This window comes from Oryza brachyantha, chromosome 11, assembly GCF_000231095.2.
Source record: "Oryza brachyantha chromosome 11, ObraRS2, whole genome shotgun sequence".
Classification (NCBI taxonomy): domain Eukaryota; kingdom Viridiplantae; phylum Streptophyta; class Magnoliopsida; order Poales; family Poaceae; genus Oryza; species Oryza brachyantha.
The window spans coordinates 448,910-464,311 of record NC_023173.2 but is presented as its reverse complement, the minus strand read 5'-3'; the positions used below and the strand labels follow the sequence as shown (position 1 = coordinate 464,311).

General features: G+C 44.2%; 3 protein-coding genes across 4 annotated transcripts; all 3 read right to left on the bottom strand.

Annotated features, from left to right (window-relative positions):
* Positions 1–1,937: 1,937 nt before the first annotated feature.
* Positions 1,938–7,179, bottom strand: LOC102717123 (probable staphylococcal-like nuclease CAN3). Of its 2 annotated transcripts, XM_006665013.3 has the most exons (9): positions 6,875–7,178; positions 5,149–5,204; positions 4,172–4,286; positions 3,862–3,972; positions 3,555–3,742; positions 3,064–3,120; positions 2,824–2,983; positions 2,657–2,725; positions 1,938–2,411 (listed from the first exon to the last, which is right to left on the bottom strand). In XM_006665013.3, exons 1-9 carry the CDS (start codon positions 7,085–7,087, stop codon positions 2,292–2,294), a joined length of 1,089 nt encoding a protein of 362 aa, XP_006665076.3. In that variant the 5' UTR covers positions 7,088–7,178; the 3' UTR covers positions 1,938–2,291. The 2 variants fall into 2 exon arrangements, with proteins under 2 accessions (XP_006665076.3, XP_015699050.2); XM_015843564.2 differs by lacking the exon at positions 3,064–3,120 and having other exon boundaries at positions 6,875–7,179.
* A 1,656-nt stretch (positions 7,180–8,835) lies between these two features.
* On the bottom strand, positions 8,836–11,736 carry LOC107305550 (cation/H(+) antiporter 15-like). The gene has a single exon (XM_015843613.2). It carries the CDS (start codon positions 11,524–11,526, stop codon positions 9,112–9,114), a length of 2,415 nt encoding a protein of 804 aa, XP_015699099.2. The 5' UTR covers positions 11,527–11,736; the 3' UTR covers positions 8,836–9,111.
* A 587-nt stretch (positions 11,737–12,323) lies between these two features.
* On the bottom strand, positions 12,324–15,116 carry LOC102717585 (probable protein phosphatase 2C 73). Its single transcript, XM_006665014.3, has 5 exons — positions 14,857–15,116; positions 14,059–14,400; positions 13,744–13,861; positions 13,433–13,656; positions 12,324–13,165 (listed from the first exon to the last, which is right to left on the bottom strand). Exons 1-5 carry the CDS (start codon positions 15,016–15,018, stop codon positions 12,749–12,751), a joined length of 1,263 nt encoding a protein of 420 aa, XP_006665077.2. The 5' UTR covers positions 15,019–15,116; the 3' UTR covers positions 12,324–12,748.
* Positions 15,117–15,402: the final 286 nt, after the last annotated feature.

The following is a 15,402-nucleotide window of genomic DNA, read 5'->3' as shown; positions in this document are numbered from 1 at the left end:
GAATTAATCCAATAAGTTTAGTGCATACTTTACTCAACATTTAGAATCATCCGGCCTCATGTCATGTCGTTGACCGGAAAGGCTTTTTTACGACAGAGTTAGTTGGCGCGTCAAGCGAGCGGTAAATCTGTCAGCCCAACTGTTCTTCTCCTTTTAGCGTTTTCTTTCCCTTTTGTTTTGGACCCTACGATACAAAGCAAACGTGCACGGATTTAGTTTGGGCCTAGACATATAGACTTAGAGCATGAACAATGCAATGCAGCGTACCCTAAGTGAGTAGCCTTGTGCTCCATATACGATTGGACCACTTATCCAAAAAGTAGTTGTTTCACGGTGTATAAAGCATCACCGAATAGTCTCAATTTTTTAAATCAGTCTCTATATTTTATATATTTACATATAAATCCAAACTTTTATATCCAACCCCTCCGCTACAGAAAACTAATATCCACTTCCCCCTCCTCTCCCTTTTCATTTTTTCCTTTATCCTCCCCTTATTTTTTCCCTCCCCTCCAAATCAAGATCTGGGCGGTAGCGGGGTCCGACGAGCATGGGTCTGGCGGTGTCGGCTTGACAACGTACAATGATATCAAGGAAAAAATGGACATTAAGCCATTCTCAAAATACGGTTTCACTATAATGCCATTCTGAAACAGCGATTCGCTAAAATGCCAATTTAAACCGCACACTGCTACTTTGCCATTTTCTCCATTTTAGCTATTTTTTATTTTATTTTCGAAAATGTAGAGGATGGAGAGACACTTTTGCCCACCGCCTCAACCGGTACCGAAGCCCCACTCGCCGGCGTGGTCGGCTATGCCTGCGGTAGAGGAGGAACCACCTCCGGCTGAGTTCGTGTGCCCGATCTTGGACGCACTCATGGCTGGCCCTGTGATCCTTCCGTTGGGGCCGAAGGGGCAAAATCGTCTGCTCATCCTCTATATTTTTAAAAATGGAATGAAAAATGGCTAAAAGACAGAAAATGGCAAAATAGCCGTGTGCGCGTGGTTTAAATTGGCATTTTAGCGAATCGTTGTTTCGGGATAGCATTCTAGCGAAACCATGTTTTGAGAATATTTTGAAAATGGCCTAATGTCCATTTTCTCGATATCAAGGAACTATCCTCGTCCCCATACAATAGAATCGTGTGACGGTATCATGTAAAAACAAAAAAAACATAGTTACTATTTGATTCAGGAATAATTTAAAGACAAGTCATTTCTTTTTTATATGCACAAGATTAACAAAATGTAGTATTAATCATTTGCATAACTAGAATACTAGAAAACAACGCTAATTAACCAAACATTTTATAAGCATAAAAAATCCCATATATTGTCTCAGCAGGTGCTTCCTAATCCAAGTCGAATATTGTCCTAACCAACCTCAACGTCAGCAACTATTTTTCTGGAAGGTTAATTCGCTAGACTACAAGTGTGTTCCAAGGATTTGTCACAAAACGAGCTACAAATAGCTGACTTGGTAGTTCCGGACATGTTATTTCGCCGCAGAAAAATACTCTTTTACTCTAGAGAGATTACATGGTGGCATCACAATACCAAATTCAGATCTGACATGTAAGCTTCATCTAAACCTAACCCTTGAAGCACAGATCAAAAAATACAGCAAACTCAAAAACAACTGATATGAGAGAATTCCTGTATCGAACATCACACATTTTCACTGCAGTGAATATCAACTTTTAAAATAAGCAAGATACATCTGAATCAGAGTTATACCTAACATTCTTTGCTTAACTTTCAAGGATAATTGTTTGCAATATAAGAGAAATGAGAAAAAAATGTATTTAGATATAAAATTTTTAATAATATTTAAAATAAATACACTCTTTGTAATTAGTAAGATTTATTATTAATAATTATCTAGTTGAAATTCATATTAATATAGGAAATTTGGTAAGACAAAATGCATATGGTAAAATTTTTGTACGGGTTGTCTTACCCTCGGATATGAGCAAGTTTCGTTGCTACTGCGCACTGTCCGTGGCAGAGATTACACCTTGTTCTTATATCTGAGCAAATGTCTTCCACTGACCACGTTTCATCTCTACATTCTCAGGTTAACACACAACAAACTGACTCCTGGATAATCTCTTAAGTGCAACATAAACCATACATACACTTTTTTTTGACACACATTCATTATATTGCCAACAAACTACTCAACATTAACCACATTATCGGACTATATATATATATATGCACATTTCTAGGGATTTTTTTTCACGGGGCCATTTCTAGGGAAATGAGAGCTGGAGTCTCAGTAGACCTTCAGTACACCTGAATGGCTTCCTGCCTTGCATTGCGTTGGTCTCTTCTCCAATCCCATGGCTTCTCAGGATTCCCTGACGCCCAAAGGCCTCGGTTTGCACTTTTTGCCTCTCTCTCCCACTGCACATTATAGCAGGGAGCCATGTGAACAGCTCTTTATTACCCACAATATATAACAACATAAGCTGCAACGTAGAATTTATATCCTTTTCAACAACAAAAAGGCTATGTTCATAAATATAAGGCTATTGTTTTTTTTAGGAACTATGGAAGCATGATTCGACAAAGTTCATGTCAAAAAAAATGTATTCTAGTTTAATTAAAGAGTGAAACAAGTAACAACAGAATATAGTAGAAACTCTTACTCTTGCAAACTCTGGTCGTTTATCGTAAGTCTTGAAGTGCCATGCATGACCATTCTTCAGCATTTGCTCCTGAAATACTCAAGGCACACAATTTCTATCATCAGAGTTGAAGCAGTAAAATCATTATACATGTGGAGCTACTGAACACTGAGCAGGTTATGTTTCACCTGAATGAACACATTATTGCAATATATGTCACCAACATAGCGTCCAAACTGGTCCAGGTCATATACATAAATTTTGACGCTCTTCCCACCAATTAGTTTTACCAATGCATTCCATGATTCCTTCCCATATGGCATCTTAAGCTCCGGTGCATCGATTCCCCTTTAATTAATATATGAAAGATCACGCACTCATAGTAGTGCAACAAATTTTTATTCAATATAGAGGTGCAATGTGGATACCTCATTCTGATTCTGTATTTCCTTGCAAGGACCTCATCATCTGAACAAGATATTATCCTGCTCATCAAAGTTATTACTAAGCTATGTTTTCCTGTGACCTCCAAACAAAACTACTACATATAATTAAACCAATTCAAACTGATATAATTATTGTCGTGTTTAATCATGAATAGTTGCTATAAAAATCCTTCACACTTTTGTTTGGGAAATGTGTAAATGCTTAATTATCTGCCTGGGGATAATGAGGGTGTTTTCACATGTCAAGGATTGCTCTCTTTTTTTAATTATCAGAAAACGACTTCATTTTTAAGTTGTGTTTTTTTTCTGTGCCTGTTATACTAACTATTCCTGCTAATTATTCAATGATAAGACAATGTTCACACAATATGATAATAACTCTTGTATGGAAAATTAGAAAAATATGACACAAACAAACATTCCGTGTTGAATTGATGTGGATTTTATGATATTAACTACTGAGCATTGCTTACTTGTATCCAGCTTCGTCCAGGCTGCTTAGAAGAGCATCAGCACTCTGGTAATCCCTACATTGGCGTGCTTGAGTTCTTGCTATCACCATCTCATGCACTTCTAGCGGCACATTTGCAGATTCCCTTGGATCTGTTGTCGAAACATATGCAGTAAATCCATCACCATCTCCAATGCACTTGTCATAAACCTGTTAGCATCAGTGATATGTGAGCATTTGCCAACGATGATATAAGTCTTTATTCAATGTGTGATGTCCAATTCTTCCCCTATTATTCAGAATAGTTGTAATAGTTGATCACACTGTACCGGCAAAGTATTTAGCACAAATTGCACACCCTCTGGTAGTGAGGATGGCTGGTGGTTTGACGATGATGTGGGGAGCGATGGGATTGGAAAGTTGTAAAATTCAAGAATACCCTGCGGAGAAACATAGTTTCTAGATGGTGATTAGAGTATCTGTAGCCAATTTAAGCAATAGAAATATATTGCAAATTGCAGAGAAATTTCTTCGTCTGATAATATCAGTTTGTAAAAAATGACCGTTGAACAATGAACTGCTGTGAGTTCCCTCTCAGATTGAACTGTTTAAAATCTACAAATAGAAATACAGAGTTACCTCCAAATCAGATCTCTGGATCATATGAAGGGCTCTTGCAATTAGGTGAGAAGCATCGACTGGTGTTTTTGGTGGTGGCGTTGTATTCTTATACGCCTCCAACATATTCTTGTACCTATTATTGTGCAATTAAAATATCATATAAAACTTTCCCATGGAAGTTTTTTACTGGAAATTCAAGTTGCATTAGTATCATTTACCAGCTGCTAATTTAAAGATTTGCCAAATACTTTTTCTTGTGACAAACTGGTTATTACTGCCAGTAGATTATAAATAATTATATGCTACTTGAAACTCTCCTACTAAAAAACGTAAAAAAAATTGAAACCAGATTTTAGTAATTCAATTTAGGGGGGGGGGGGGGTTGAAGCTTGTATCTCTTCCACAACCCCAACACGGCTGGTTTTCAATTTAACCTCAGTCTTCTGAAGAATGTCACAGAAATGTAGCCAATAATAGAGTGTAACTTAATCAATTTTAACTGCCATGTAAAAATATGTAACTGTACATCTCGTTTGGTAAAGATTTTTCCGAGTTACAATTTCCAACCATTGAGTACTCTTATCCTACTGTCTGTGTTACAAGCAAGCCTGGACACCTAAGGTAACCTGGAGAAATATACCTTACTAACTTTCTAAAAAAAGACCTTACTAGGGCATCAAATTGGTTGCATATGTTAATTTTTCTTGTTTATTTTTAAACAAGGATTTGTCTGTGTACGAACAAGTATGGAACACCCTATCCTACGATAGCAAATCAAGATCATTTAACCTTACATTCATAAATTTATTTTGGGAACAACCCCAACTTAAGCTAGTACAACAGTACCCAATCATTTATTTTACAGTCATGAACCTTGATTCAGTTAATTTTACTGTTAGAGGACTCAAAGCAATCGTGATATCAGTAGGTATACCAAATATACTAAATCTTTAAAAAACATTAACTCTACAAAGACTTTTAGAGCCGAGCCCTACCATTTAACCTGTGCTTTCCTGGATGATGCAACGTGCTGGCTGAGGCCATCAGGAACCTATAGTGTGGACAAGGAAAACTTACTTTATACATGTTAGTGTAAAAAACATAAAACGAATGATTGAACTTGGCATGATGTGTGACTAGAATATTTGCAGGTGCTTATTATTCCCTCCGGTTTTTAATACTCCATCCGATATTTTTGTTTGAAGCTGTTGACTTTTTGATCTACATTTGACCCTTCGTCTTATTCAAAAATTTATATAATTATTGACTATTTTATTATAATTTGGTTTATTACTAAAGTAACTTTAAGTATGATTTATAATTTTGTATATTTGGACAAAATTTTTGAACAAGATTAAGGGTTAAACGTAAATCAAAAAGTCAACGGCGTCAAGAACAAAACCGGAGGGAGTAACTAGCATCATTGACTTTTAGGTGTATGTTGATCATTTGTCTTATTTGAACATTTTGTGCAAATTTGTAAACATTTAAGTCATGTTTATAGTATCTTTAATGATAAACCAAAGGCAAAATTTACTATAGGGCATCGAAAAAATATGTAATTAGCTGGTGGACACCGTAAGATCATGAATTTACTGCAGGGCACCACAAAAATATGGTAATTAGCTGGTAGACACTCCGACTATTATTTTAAATTTTGAAGTCAAAAATTTTAAAAATGACGAGATTACCCTTGGTGGCCAATCTGTTATGCTGACTGGGTCCAGTCGAACTAGACCTAGTTGGTCTCGGTGCCGCACCCTAGCCTACAGGGCGACTGAGTAGGCGGCGACCGCAGCGACCCAGCTGTGTTGAGGGCGGTGACGACCCAGCCACTGAGGGCAATCTCGTCATTTTTTAAAAAAATTACTTCGAAATTAATAAAATAATGGCCGAAATGTCTACCAGCTAATTACCACTTTTTTGTGGTGCCCTGCAACAAATTCACGATCTTACGGTGTCCACTGGCTAATTACACGTTTTTTCAATGTTCTGTAGCAAATTTTGCCTAAACCAAAATCATAACAAAATAAATGATAATTACATGATTATTTTTAGAATAAGACAAATGGTTAAACATATATCTAAAAGTTAACAGCATCAACTATTAAAAATCGGAGGGAGTAGAATGGTACTGCTGCAAGGCAGCATATTTTTTTCAATACAAATATCATTATTGTGCCAAAACAAACAGAGAGCAAAAGGACAAAAATGTGCTCATAATCAGGTCGATTTACAATCCACTAGACCCTCTACAAAAATGACTGAACCAATCATATATAACAGAACAAATCCAATAAAAGAAAGAATGTTGCAAGTGTTTTTCTAGCTTGAGTAACAACTTGTTGGTCCAGGGGGACTTAGAAAAACAGGTTAACTCAAGATCAAAGGGAATTTGCTGGAGGCAACAGGGGGGGATTTCTGTCCATCTCCTTGTAATTTCTATTTGAGAAAGAATTAAGCTTTCAATTGCAGAAAGGTTCAACGCTGAGAAAAGTTACACAACACCTATAATTGTACAAATATGAGTTTTCATATTCCAAACCCAGATTTTTTTTTCATCGAAGACACAAAAGGAACCTTGTACTGTAATTGGATAACCACTAATTAGGATGGCAATGCATGATGCACAGACCTACAGTAGTACAGTTGCATCCTAAACACCAAAAGGAAATTTAAGCGAGAGTCGTCGCTAGCTGCATGTATGCAAATATATGTTACCATGGATGTGGATTCGAAGTTGAGGAGGTCGTGAGCCAGGGCGGCGACGCCGACGGTGGACGGGGTGACGCCATGGGGGCCGAGAGGCTGCTGGGGCCGAGCTGGGGCTGCAGGAGGAGGAGGCGGGTAGTGGGGCCTGGAGGTCGGCTTGTAGTAGGGGTAGTGATCGCCGCCGCTGTCTTCTCCCTTGAAGCAACGGAGGATGTTTCCCATGGCTGCTGCTGCTGCTGCTTTCTTCTTGCTCAGTTGCAGCTATAGCACCTGCTTCACTTCACTCTCTGGAGCTGTGAGCCTGTGGCACAGGGGAAAAAAAGCAAGCAAACAGAAAGGTAGTGAGGGTCCCACCGACCTGGTACAAGTGGGAAGAAAAGGAGGAGAACTAGGCTTTGATTCAGATAGCTTATCCATAGTATAGGATTGACTCATTGACCACCTATCTGTCTGCATGGATTCGACCAACTATCAGCATGTGCATGGATTCAATAAAGATGAATTTTAGCCAGCTTTCAAATACTAATAGTATTAATTAGATAGTATACTAGCAATTGTCGGTATCTCCAAACATTCAATGAAAATGCTCACCATTGGATATGTTCATGATGCATACACCTTCTCCATCACCCTACAAGTCTGATGAGCATGAGCAGAGAAACTCAATTGCTACCACCACAGCTGAAATAGGCTTCAGTTTTCACATAGTTATCGTTTGTTTTTTTTAGAAAAATGTGAAACACTATATTTGCAATAAAAATAATATAAATAACTTTTATAAACATGTTTTTAACGATTGAATGACAAATGTTGAAAAATAAAATATTAAAAACATTAAAAAAATTTAAGGGAAATAAAAATTTTTAAGGAAAGATAAAATATTAATATTAACTCCAAATATAAGATTAAAAAAAATTAAATTTTAGCTGAAGTGAAAAGATGAGGTTGTTAGAGCAAGTTTAATCGTATAGCCAACTACTAGCTTCAATTTATCTATAGTTAATCTAATAGTTAATTCATGCAATAGCAACCTACAAAATATATACTACTCTGTGTCTCACATGTCATACACACGTTATATCTTAGAGTTTGTGCTACAGCTGGTTATAAATCTATAGCTCACTGTTTTTTTTATCTTTTTAAAATATATTTATAGTCTATTATCGTACATGCTCTTAGCTCGTTGATGCAGATGGCCCACTCTCTATAGCCTCTTATTATGAAACGTAATGGACCTCCTTTCCCCATGATTAAGGTCCAAATTGTATGGTTCCAAATGTCATGTATCCTCATCTTCTGTCTCTAGCACCTACGTCACGGACTGATCATTATTAGGACTTGGGGGTTAGGCAGTTTACAAGTTGCTTAGAGCAACTTCAATAGTATAGTCAACTACTAACTCTAATTCATCTATAGTTAATCTAATAGTCAATGCATATAATGGTTAGCTATAAAACATCAATACATGGTCCCACATGTCATCCACATATTTTGTTTTTGAGTCCATGTGCAGCTGGCTATAAATTAGTAGTCCACCTCTCTTCTCTCTCCCATTTTATCTCTTTAAAATATGTTTATAGCTGGCTTATAGCCTGCTATTGTATATGCTCTTAGTGCATTTCCAACATCTTCTTTTGCACCAGCAGTCCAGCGCAATTATCCATTGTATTCCCTCATTTCCCCTTCCCAAAAAGAAATGTAAGCTGTCAGTTGGTCCCTAATCAATTTTCTTTCAATTTTGACCAGGTTTACAAGAAAATGCACTAACATTTTCATTAAATTAGTTTCATTAAAATACATATGAAACATACCGTGATAGTTTATTTGTTTGGTATTATAGATGTTAACTTTTTAAATATAATTTATTCAAAGTTAAGAGTAGTTTCACTTAGGATTTTATTTAGTATAAAACTGAAGGGCTTTTTCGTTTTGTAACGTTAATACAGCAGTGAGCAATGCCAAGTGCCAACCAAGCAGGAAGCCCTTTGTATAGGATTTTTTTTTATTTGAGATAAATTATAAAGAATCTGACCTTCAAAACGAGAAGTTGAGAGATACATGACTTCACTATACACGAACATTGATTTTAGGTTACGTGATTACACTTGTACAAATACCTAATTAGGAGTCAAAGTGATTGACATGGAGACTATTGGCCTGTATCAAATTAAGCAAGATGATGCAAAGCCTAAGCAAAGAAGATGAGTAATGCAGTGCAGGTGAAGCAGAGTATGTGAGTGAGAGGGTCAGGGATCGACGGCGGTGCCGGCGTGCTGCTGCTGCTGGACGACGAGGATGGAGACCTTGGAGGCGAACTCGGCGGAGGCGAGCATGTCGCCCAGCACGCCCAGCTCCGGGCACTCGCTCCACTCCGACAGCCCGCTCGTCAGCGCCGACCCCTCCAGGTCGTCGCCCTCCCCTCCGCCTCGCCGCCCCACCACCACCAGGTCGAACTTGTCGCTCATGGCGCGCACCACCGACGCCGTCCCCTCCCCGTCCTCCACCGTCTGCTCCACGTACGCCACCCGCTCGCCGCCGTCCCTGCTGCTGTACCTCTGCCAGAACGCCTGCAGCGCCTCCTCGTCCCTCACCTCGTCGCGCCCTCCCATCCCCACCCAGTTCCTCAGCTTCAGCCGCACCACCGTCACCGCCACGCCGCCGCCCTCCGCCATCCGCGCCACGTACGCCAGCGCCTCGCGGTCGTCCGCCCCGCCCAGGAAGTACATGGCCACCCTCTGCAGCGTGCTGTTCGACGCCGTCGCGCACGCCGACCCGGCCGCCAGCCCGTGGTCCACCAGGATGGCCACCGAGCACGGCGCGTACTGCAGCACCGACCTGTTCACGGCGCGGATCGCGTTGTTCGCCGTGCTCCGCGCGCCGTCCGACGTCTTGTGGAACGGAAGCAGGATGAGGTTGGCCTTCCGGCTGTGCGCCAGGAGGCACACGTCGTGGTGCATGCTGCTGTACGGCGACGCCGCCACGTACGGGCTCACCGTCACCGCCCCGGGCGCCGCCTGCTGCTCGAAGTACCGGAACGCGTTCACGATGCGGTCGGACGGCGTTGGGTTGCCGCCGCTGCCGCTCCGTGACTTCTTGTGGGGCTTGAGCACGGACGCGGCGTGGCCGATGAGCTCGGTGAGGTGGAGCACGATGAGCGACATGGGGGCGTCGCGCGAGGACCCCGACGCCTCGAGGAGGTCGAGCAGCGGCGCGGCGTGGTCCTCGAGGAAGAGGCAGGGCAGCACGCGCAGCTCCGCGTTGGGCGGCGCGCCCTCCAGCGTCCGCCGCTTCGCACGCGCGAACCTCCCCGACGGATCGTACAACAGCTTGATCAGCGGCGTCACCACCGCCGTGATGACCACCATGGACAGAGTCAGCGTCGAGTAGTGCTCCGCCGTCGCCTTCATGGTGTCCCCCCAATTATTGATGGCGGCCACCTCCACGATGCCGCGGATGTTGAGCATCAGCGCCAGCACCGTGGCCTCCCGGAATGGCATGGCGAAGAAGAGCCCCGCGGCGACGCACCCCACCATCTTGCCGGCGACGCAGAGCGCCACGAACAGCTCCAGCGCGCAGAACTTCTCCTCGTGTTCGCCGCCGGCCAGGCCCAGCTCCGCCAGGTCGGTGCGGTACCCGGCCAGCGCCATGTAGACAGGCAGGAAGAGCGCAATGAAGAAGGAGTCGAGGCGCTCCGTCATGGTGGCGCCGATGGGCATGCCGCCGGGGAGCGCCAGGCCGAGCATCATGGGCCCGATCATGAACTTGAACCCAATCACGTCGGTGACCAGCGCTGACAGCAGCGCCGCGATGACCACCACCACGAAGGAGCCCTCCGAGAGGAGGTCGCCCGCCGGCGTGCGCTTTTGCGCGATGTAGCGGCCGGCGGGGCGCGCGACGAAGGCGACGAAGAGGACGAAGGTGGCGAAGGAGGCGAGCACCTTGGCCGTGAAAACCGGCGACTTGGCCTCCGTGATGAGGAATGCGGCGGCGAAGCAGGCGCGGAGGAACCACGAGGTGACGTCGGTGATGAGCGAGGCGGTGAGCGCGACGCGGCCGAGCTCAGAGTTGAGGAGGTCGAGCTCCGAGAGCGCATCGGCGACGACGGGGAAGGAGGAGAGCGAGAGGCGGACGGCGAGCTCGGTGAGGAGCGAGGAGCCGCGCAGGTCAGCGGGGAGGGAGGGGCTGAGCGCGTGGAAGACGGGGAGGGTGACGGCGAGCGGGACGAGGCAGCCTGCGAGGCCGACGGCGAGTGCGCGTGCGGTGGGGCGGCGGAGCAGCGTGAGATCGGTCTTGACGGCCATGGAGAAGAGGAAGAGGATGAGGGCAACGAGGGAGACGCTCTCGAGGATGTAGGTGCCGCGCTCGGAGAAGAGCGCGCCGCGGAGCTGGGGGTTGCGGCCGAGGACGGAGGGGCCGAGGAAGATGCCGACGAGCATGTGGGTGACGAAGCGGCACTGGCCGAGGCGGCGGAGGACGTGGTGGGCGGCGGCGGAGAGGGTGAGGATGAGGGAGACCTGGACGAGGAGGAGCGGGAGGGAGAAGCGCAGCGGCTGGTCTCCGAGGAACATGCCCTGCGAGTTCACGAGGTTGTTGTCGTAGCACGCCGCCGCCAGCGGCTTCACCGTCGCCGCCCCCGCCGACATGTTTGCAGCCGTCTCCATGGATCAACCTCGGTACTACTGTTCAATTCTTGTTAATTAATTGTTGGTGGTGGCATTAATTGTTGGCGCCATAATCTAGCAGAGGAGCATTGCAGGGTGCAGCATGAGGGAAGCCATTGCAGTGCAGGCGTGCATGCATGTTGGTGCATGGAGATGGAGACGATGAGGAGGACATGGCTATATTTAGCTGTGCGGATGAGAGGGCAAGTAGAGAAGTATGAACTCGTTCGTTGGTTGTCCGGGAAACGAAGACCGCCATCGCATCGCATCGCGTGGAAGAGGAAGAGACGCGTTTGAGCAATTGGGCCCACCGCTCAGCGCGCCATGTTTGTGACATTCCATACAACCCAATTGTAGGCTCAATAACTGTGGGTCTCACGTATGCTATATGGGCCGCATGCAACCTACTCCTATCTTTGTGTTCCAGCCCAACTATTATGGGCCGGCCGCATGCACGTCACTTGGACGCTATCAGTTCCATCGAAAGGGATCAAACCTAATTCTAAAAAGAGCTTCTTTGCATTACCAAAAATTTTAGTACCTCAAGGTATATTATAGTATTGTATCTTTAAGCTCTTAAGTTGCTAAATTTTACACTGAAAAATATGGTATCTCAAGATATTTTTTCAAGGATGTTAAAAAAGCTATTATCTTAGAAAAAATGGAATGAAACTTAAATTATGGGGCTGTTTGGATTGGTCAAGATAGGATTAGTTTCCAATATACAAAATATATGGCGCTCAAAAAAAATTGAAAATATATATCTGATCACATCCATGATTTTTTTTCAGGCCATCAACTCATGGGTATCTGCTATCATATGACGTTATGAACCAACAGTTCAGTTTATATCCATTTAATTCTTGGTAGAGTACACCATTAAGGAAGGAAGGGAGAATCACAATAAATTAAACCAAACAAGCCACCACATCCATCAAACAGAAGCAGCTAGCCAATCATTCTTGGGTCTGCATGCATGCCACAATCACACAAGAACAAATGCAATCATGTTAAGCAAGAAACTAACCCAGCAGCAGCAGCAGCAGCATCGGTCCCTATTCAGTAATCACCACTACTATTCAATAACCTGAATGCGACATACATTTATACGTCAATCAACGTCTAAAGCGCCATTCTAAATTTAGCCATTTAAAGCATGCAACCAAATCCACTGGAACTGGATGACGTTTTCATTTCCAGCAACGAAAGCGACTGTCACCAATCAATCGATCCTCGTCTCGTCGTCTTCCTCCAGCGACGTCGACCGCCGCCGCCAGCTCAGCACGGCGCCCATCCGCGGCAGCCTCACCACCGAGTTCACCCTGGCCACCCCCTCCAGAGCTCTCCACACGTTGTTCGTCCCATCATCCGCCTCGCCGCCGGCGCCGCCTCCCAGGACCTTGCGGAAGCTGCCCGTGAACGACACGGCCTGAGGCTTGCCGTCCCCCGGCGTGCTCTCCTCCGACGAAGATGGCTTCAGGAAGAGGCAGACGACGGCGCAGTCGTCGACCATCGACGTCGGGAACTTGCGCCGCCACGCGCGCACCGCCCGCTCCACGAGCTGCTTGGCCGCCTTGGAATGGTCAGTGGCCGATGACACGATCTTGATCACCTCCTTGTTGGATAGAACGTCCCATATCTGCACCAACAACAATTCGATCGATTTGAGGCAAAAGGATTCGTTTTTCAGTTAACAGTCGCTTTTTCTGGCTGCAACCATATAGCTTTGTGCTATTAATTTTGTGCTCATTTCATTTGTAGTAGCTGTACTAGTGATACAAGAAAAAGAATGTTTTGTTACTCTTGATAATGGCAGTGAATGAATGCTTGGAGGTTAAATCAAAGACAATTTTGATGGCGGTCGCTACTTTTGGTAGAAATGATGTCAGATAAAAATCTTTCTTACCCCATCAGTAGCAAGCACCAAGAATTCATCTTTGTCAGATAGCTTCCTGTAATAGACTTCTGGTGTACAAATCAGCCCATGGCTCTTCAAGCAGAAGTCACCAAAGGCCCTTGCCATGGCGAGGCCTGGCGCGTCTTGGTCTGGTAGCCACAGCCTAGGTACGTCCGGCTCGTCATCCATTGCGAAAACCCGGCCTTTGCAATTTAGGATCCTCTCAGCTTCACCTGTAACATTCACATGCCCATATAAATGACAAATGAATGTGTGAATTCAGACATTTCTGGATATGAGAAAAATTCAGGGAGGCTTACTTGGAAGATCTGGTTTCAAGTCAGTGGTGAGTTGGACTGGAATTGGGCGGTCCTTGCTGTCCCGGGTGCATAGAACAGCACGCGAATCGCCCAAATTTGCAATCATCAGGTGATCACCCTATGAATAAGAAGAGTATTTGTGAATTTAAACAGAATTATTTAAGAATTCTGTCTTCGGCCATGAAATGCACAACAGTAACATACACAGAAAATTCACAAGTTTAGTTTACTGCATCTGATGGTTTCAGAAGCTTAGCAAGAACAGTGTAGTTATAGAACATTAAAAAGCCTAATGCTAAAAAACTGCGTCCGTACCTGTCTAACGACAGTGACAGCAGTTGTGCCACTACAAATGCAGTCAATTCTAGAATGTTGCCTCAGATCCTCATCCACATCCTCAAATGTCTTGACAAATATGTTCTTCCAGGTGTGTAACAATTGTTTTTCATCGCTTGTATCACTGAATGAGGTGCAATTTGACTTATCCAGGGAATCCTTATCTATGTTGCTGGAGGGATCTTGTTCAGTTTTCAGTGCCAAAGAGGAGGACAGTTTCATTGGAAGTGTGTCGCGGACATGGCGGGCAACTTCCCTTCCAAGAGGTCCATGTCCATCAAAAACTCCACAAAAGATCTGGCCCTTTCGCCCAGCAAAGTCCTAAGCAACTTGACACAGGTAGCACATCAAGATTGAAGATTATCTTATATCCTAAGTGAATGATGCACATCAAGAAGAAAAGGGTAATGTACTTGCATTGGAGGTGCTAGGCTAGGGAAATTGAGGTACATCTGAACTAAATACAGGTTATTACAGAAATGCAGGTACAGTTCGTATTGGAAAATTTCAGTTTCAGCAAAGCAGAGATGGATCTAGTGTATGATGCCCATATCATGTTCTGAAAAATCAGTTTGTAGTGGAAAACAAAAATGAGAAAACTTTTTGTAGTCGTATTCCTTCCATGGACAGCTCGTATACATTATAGTACAGAAATGGAAAAATACATTGTACAGACAAGAAGCTAAGCAGAAGAAGCATTGAGAGAGAGAGAGTGAAGATGCAAGCAGAGTAGGAGTTGTTCTTCCGATGAATCCAAGCAGTGGAGAGCTACTTTACCTGGCAGATAGTCATGGCATCCTGGTTGGCGCCCTTCCAGCCTTGCTTGGTGTGCATGGAGACGCCAGCGGTCCAAAGCTGGTCGTGGAAGAAGGCGTCGTGCTTCCATGGGAAGCCCTCGTCCTCAAGCTCGTCCTTGGCCTTGCTACAGCAGATCCCCATTGCTGGTGCGAGAGGTAGCTCCTCCTTCCTCGACTAGGACTAGGATTAGTATGGTGAGTAGCTGCATCTGAGAGGGAGTTTAATGCGGCTGGTTGAAGTAGCTTTGTTTTTATCATTGATGGTGATGTTGTGCGTTGGGGATCAGGCACCCCATCGCCATTAATGGGGACGGATGGACATGCCGCTGCATCTTCTTGGTGTGGTGGCTCATATAGGATAGGAGTAACATGCATGCCTGTCGTACAGTACAGGTAACTCATATAGGATAGGAGTAACATGCATGCCTGTCGTACAGTACAGGTAACTCATATAGGATGCCAAGTTTCCCTCTGAAGATCGAGTTTGTAGACTCTGATCACACAGATGCACATCCAGTGATGGAGG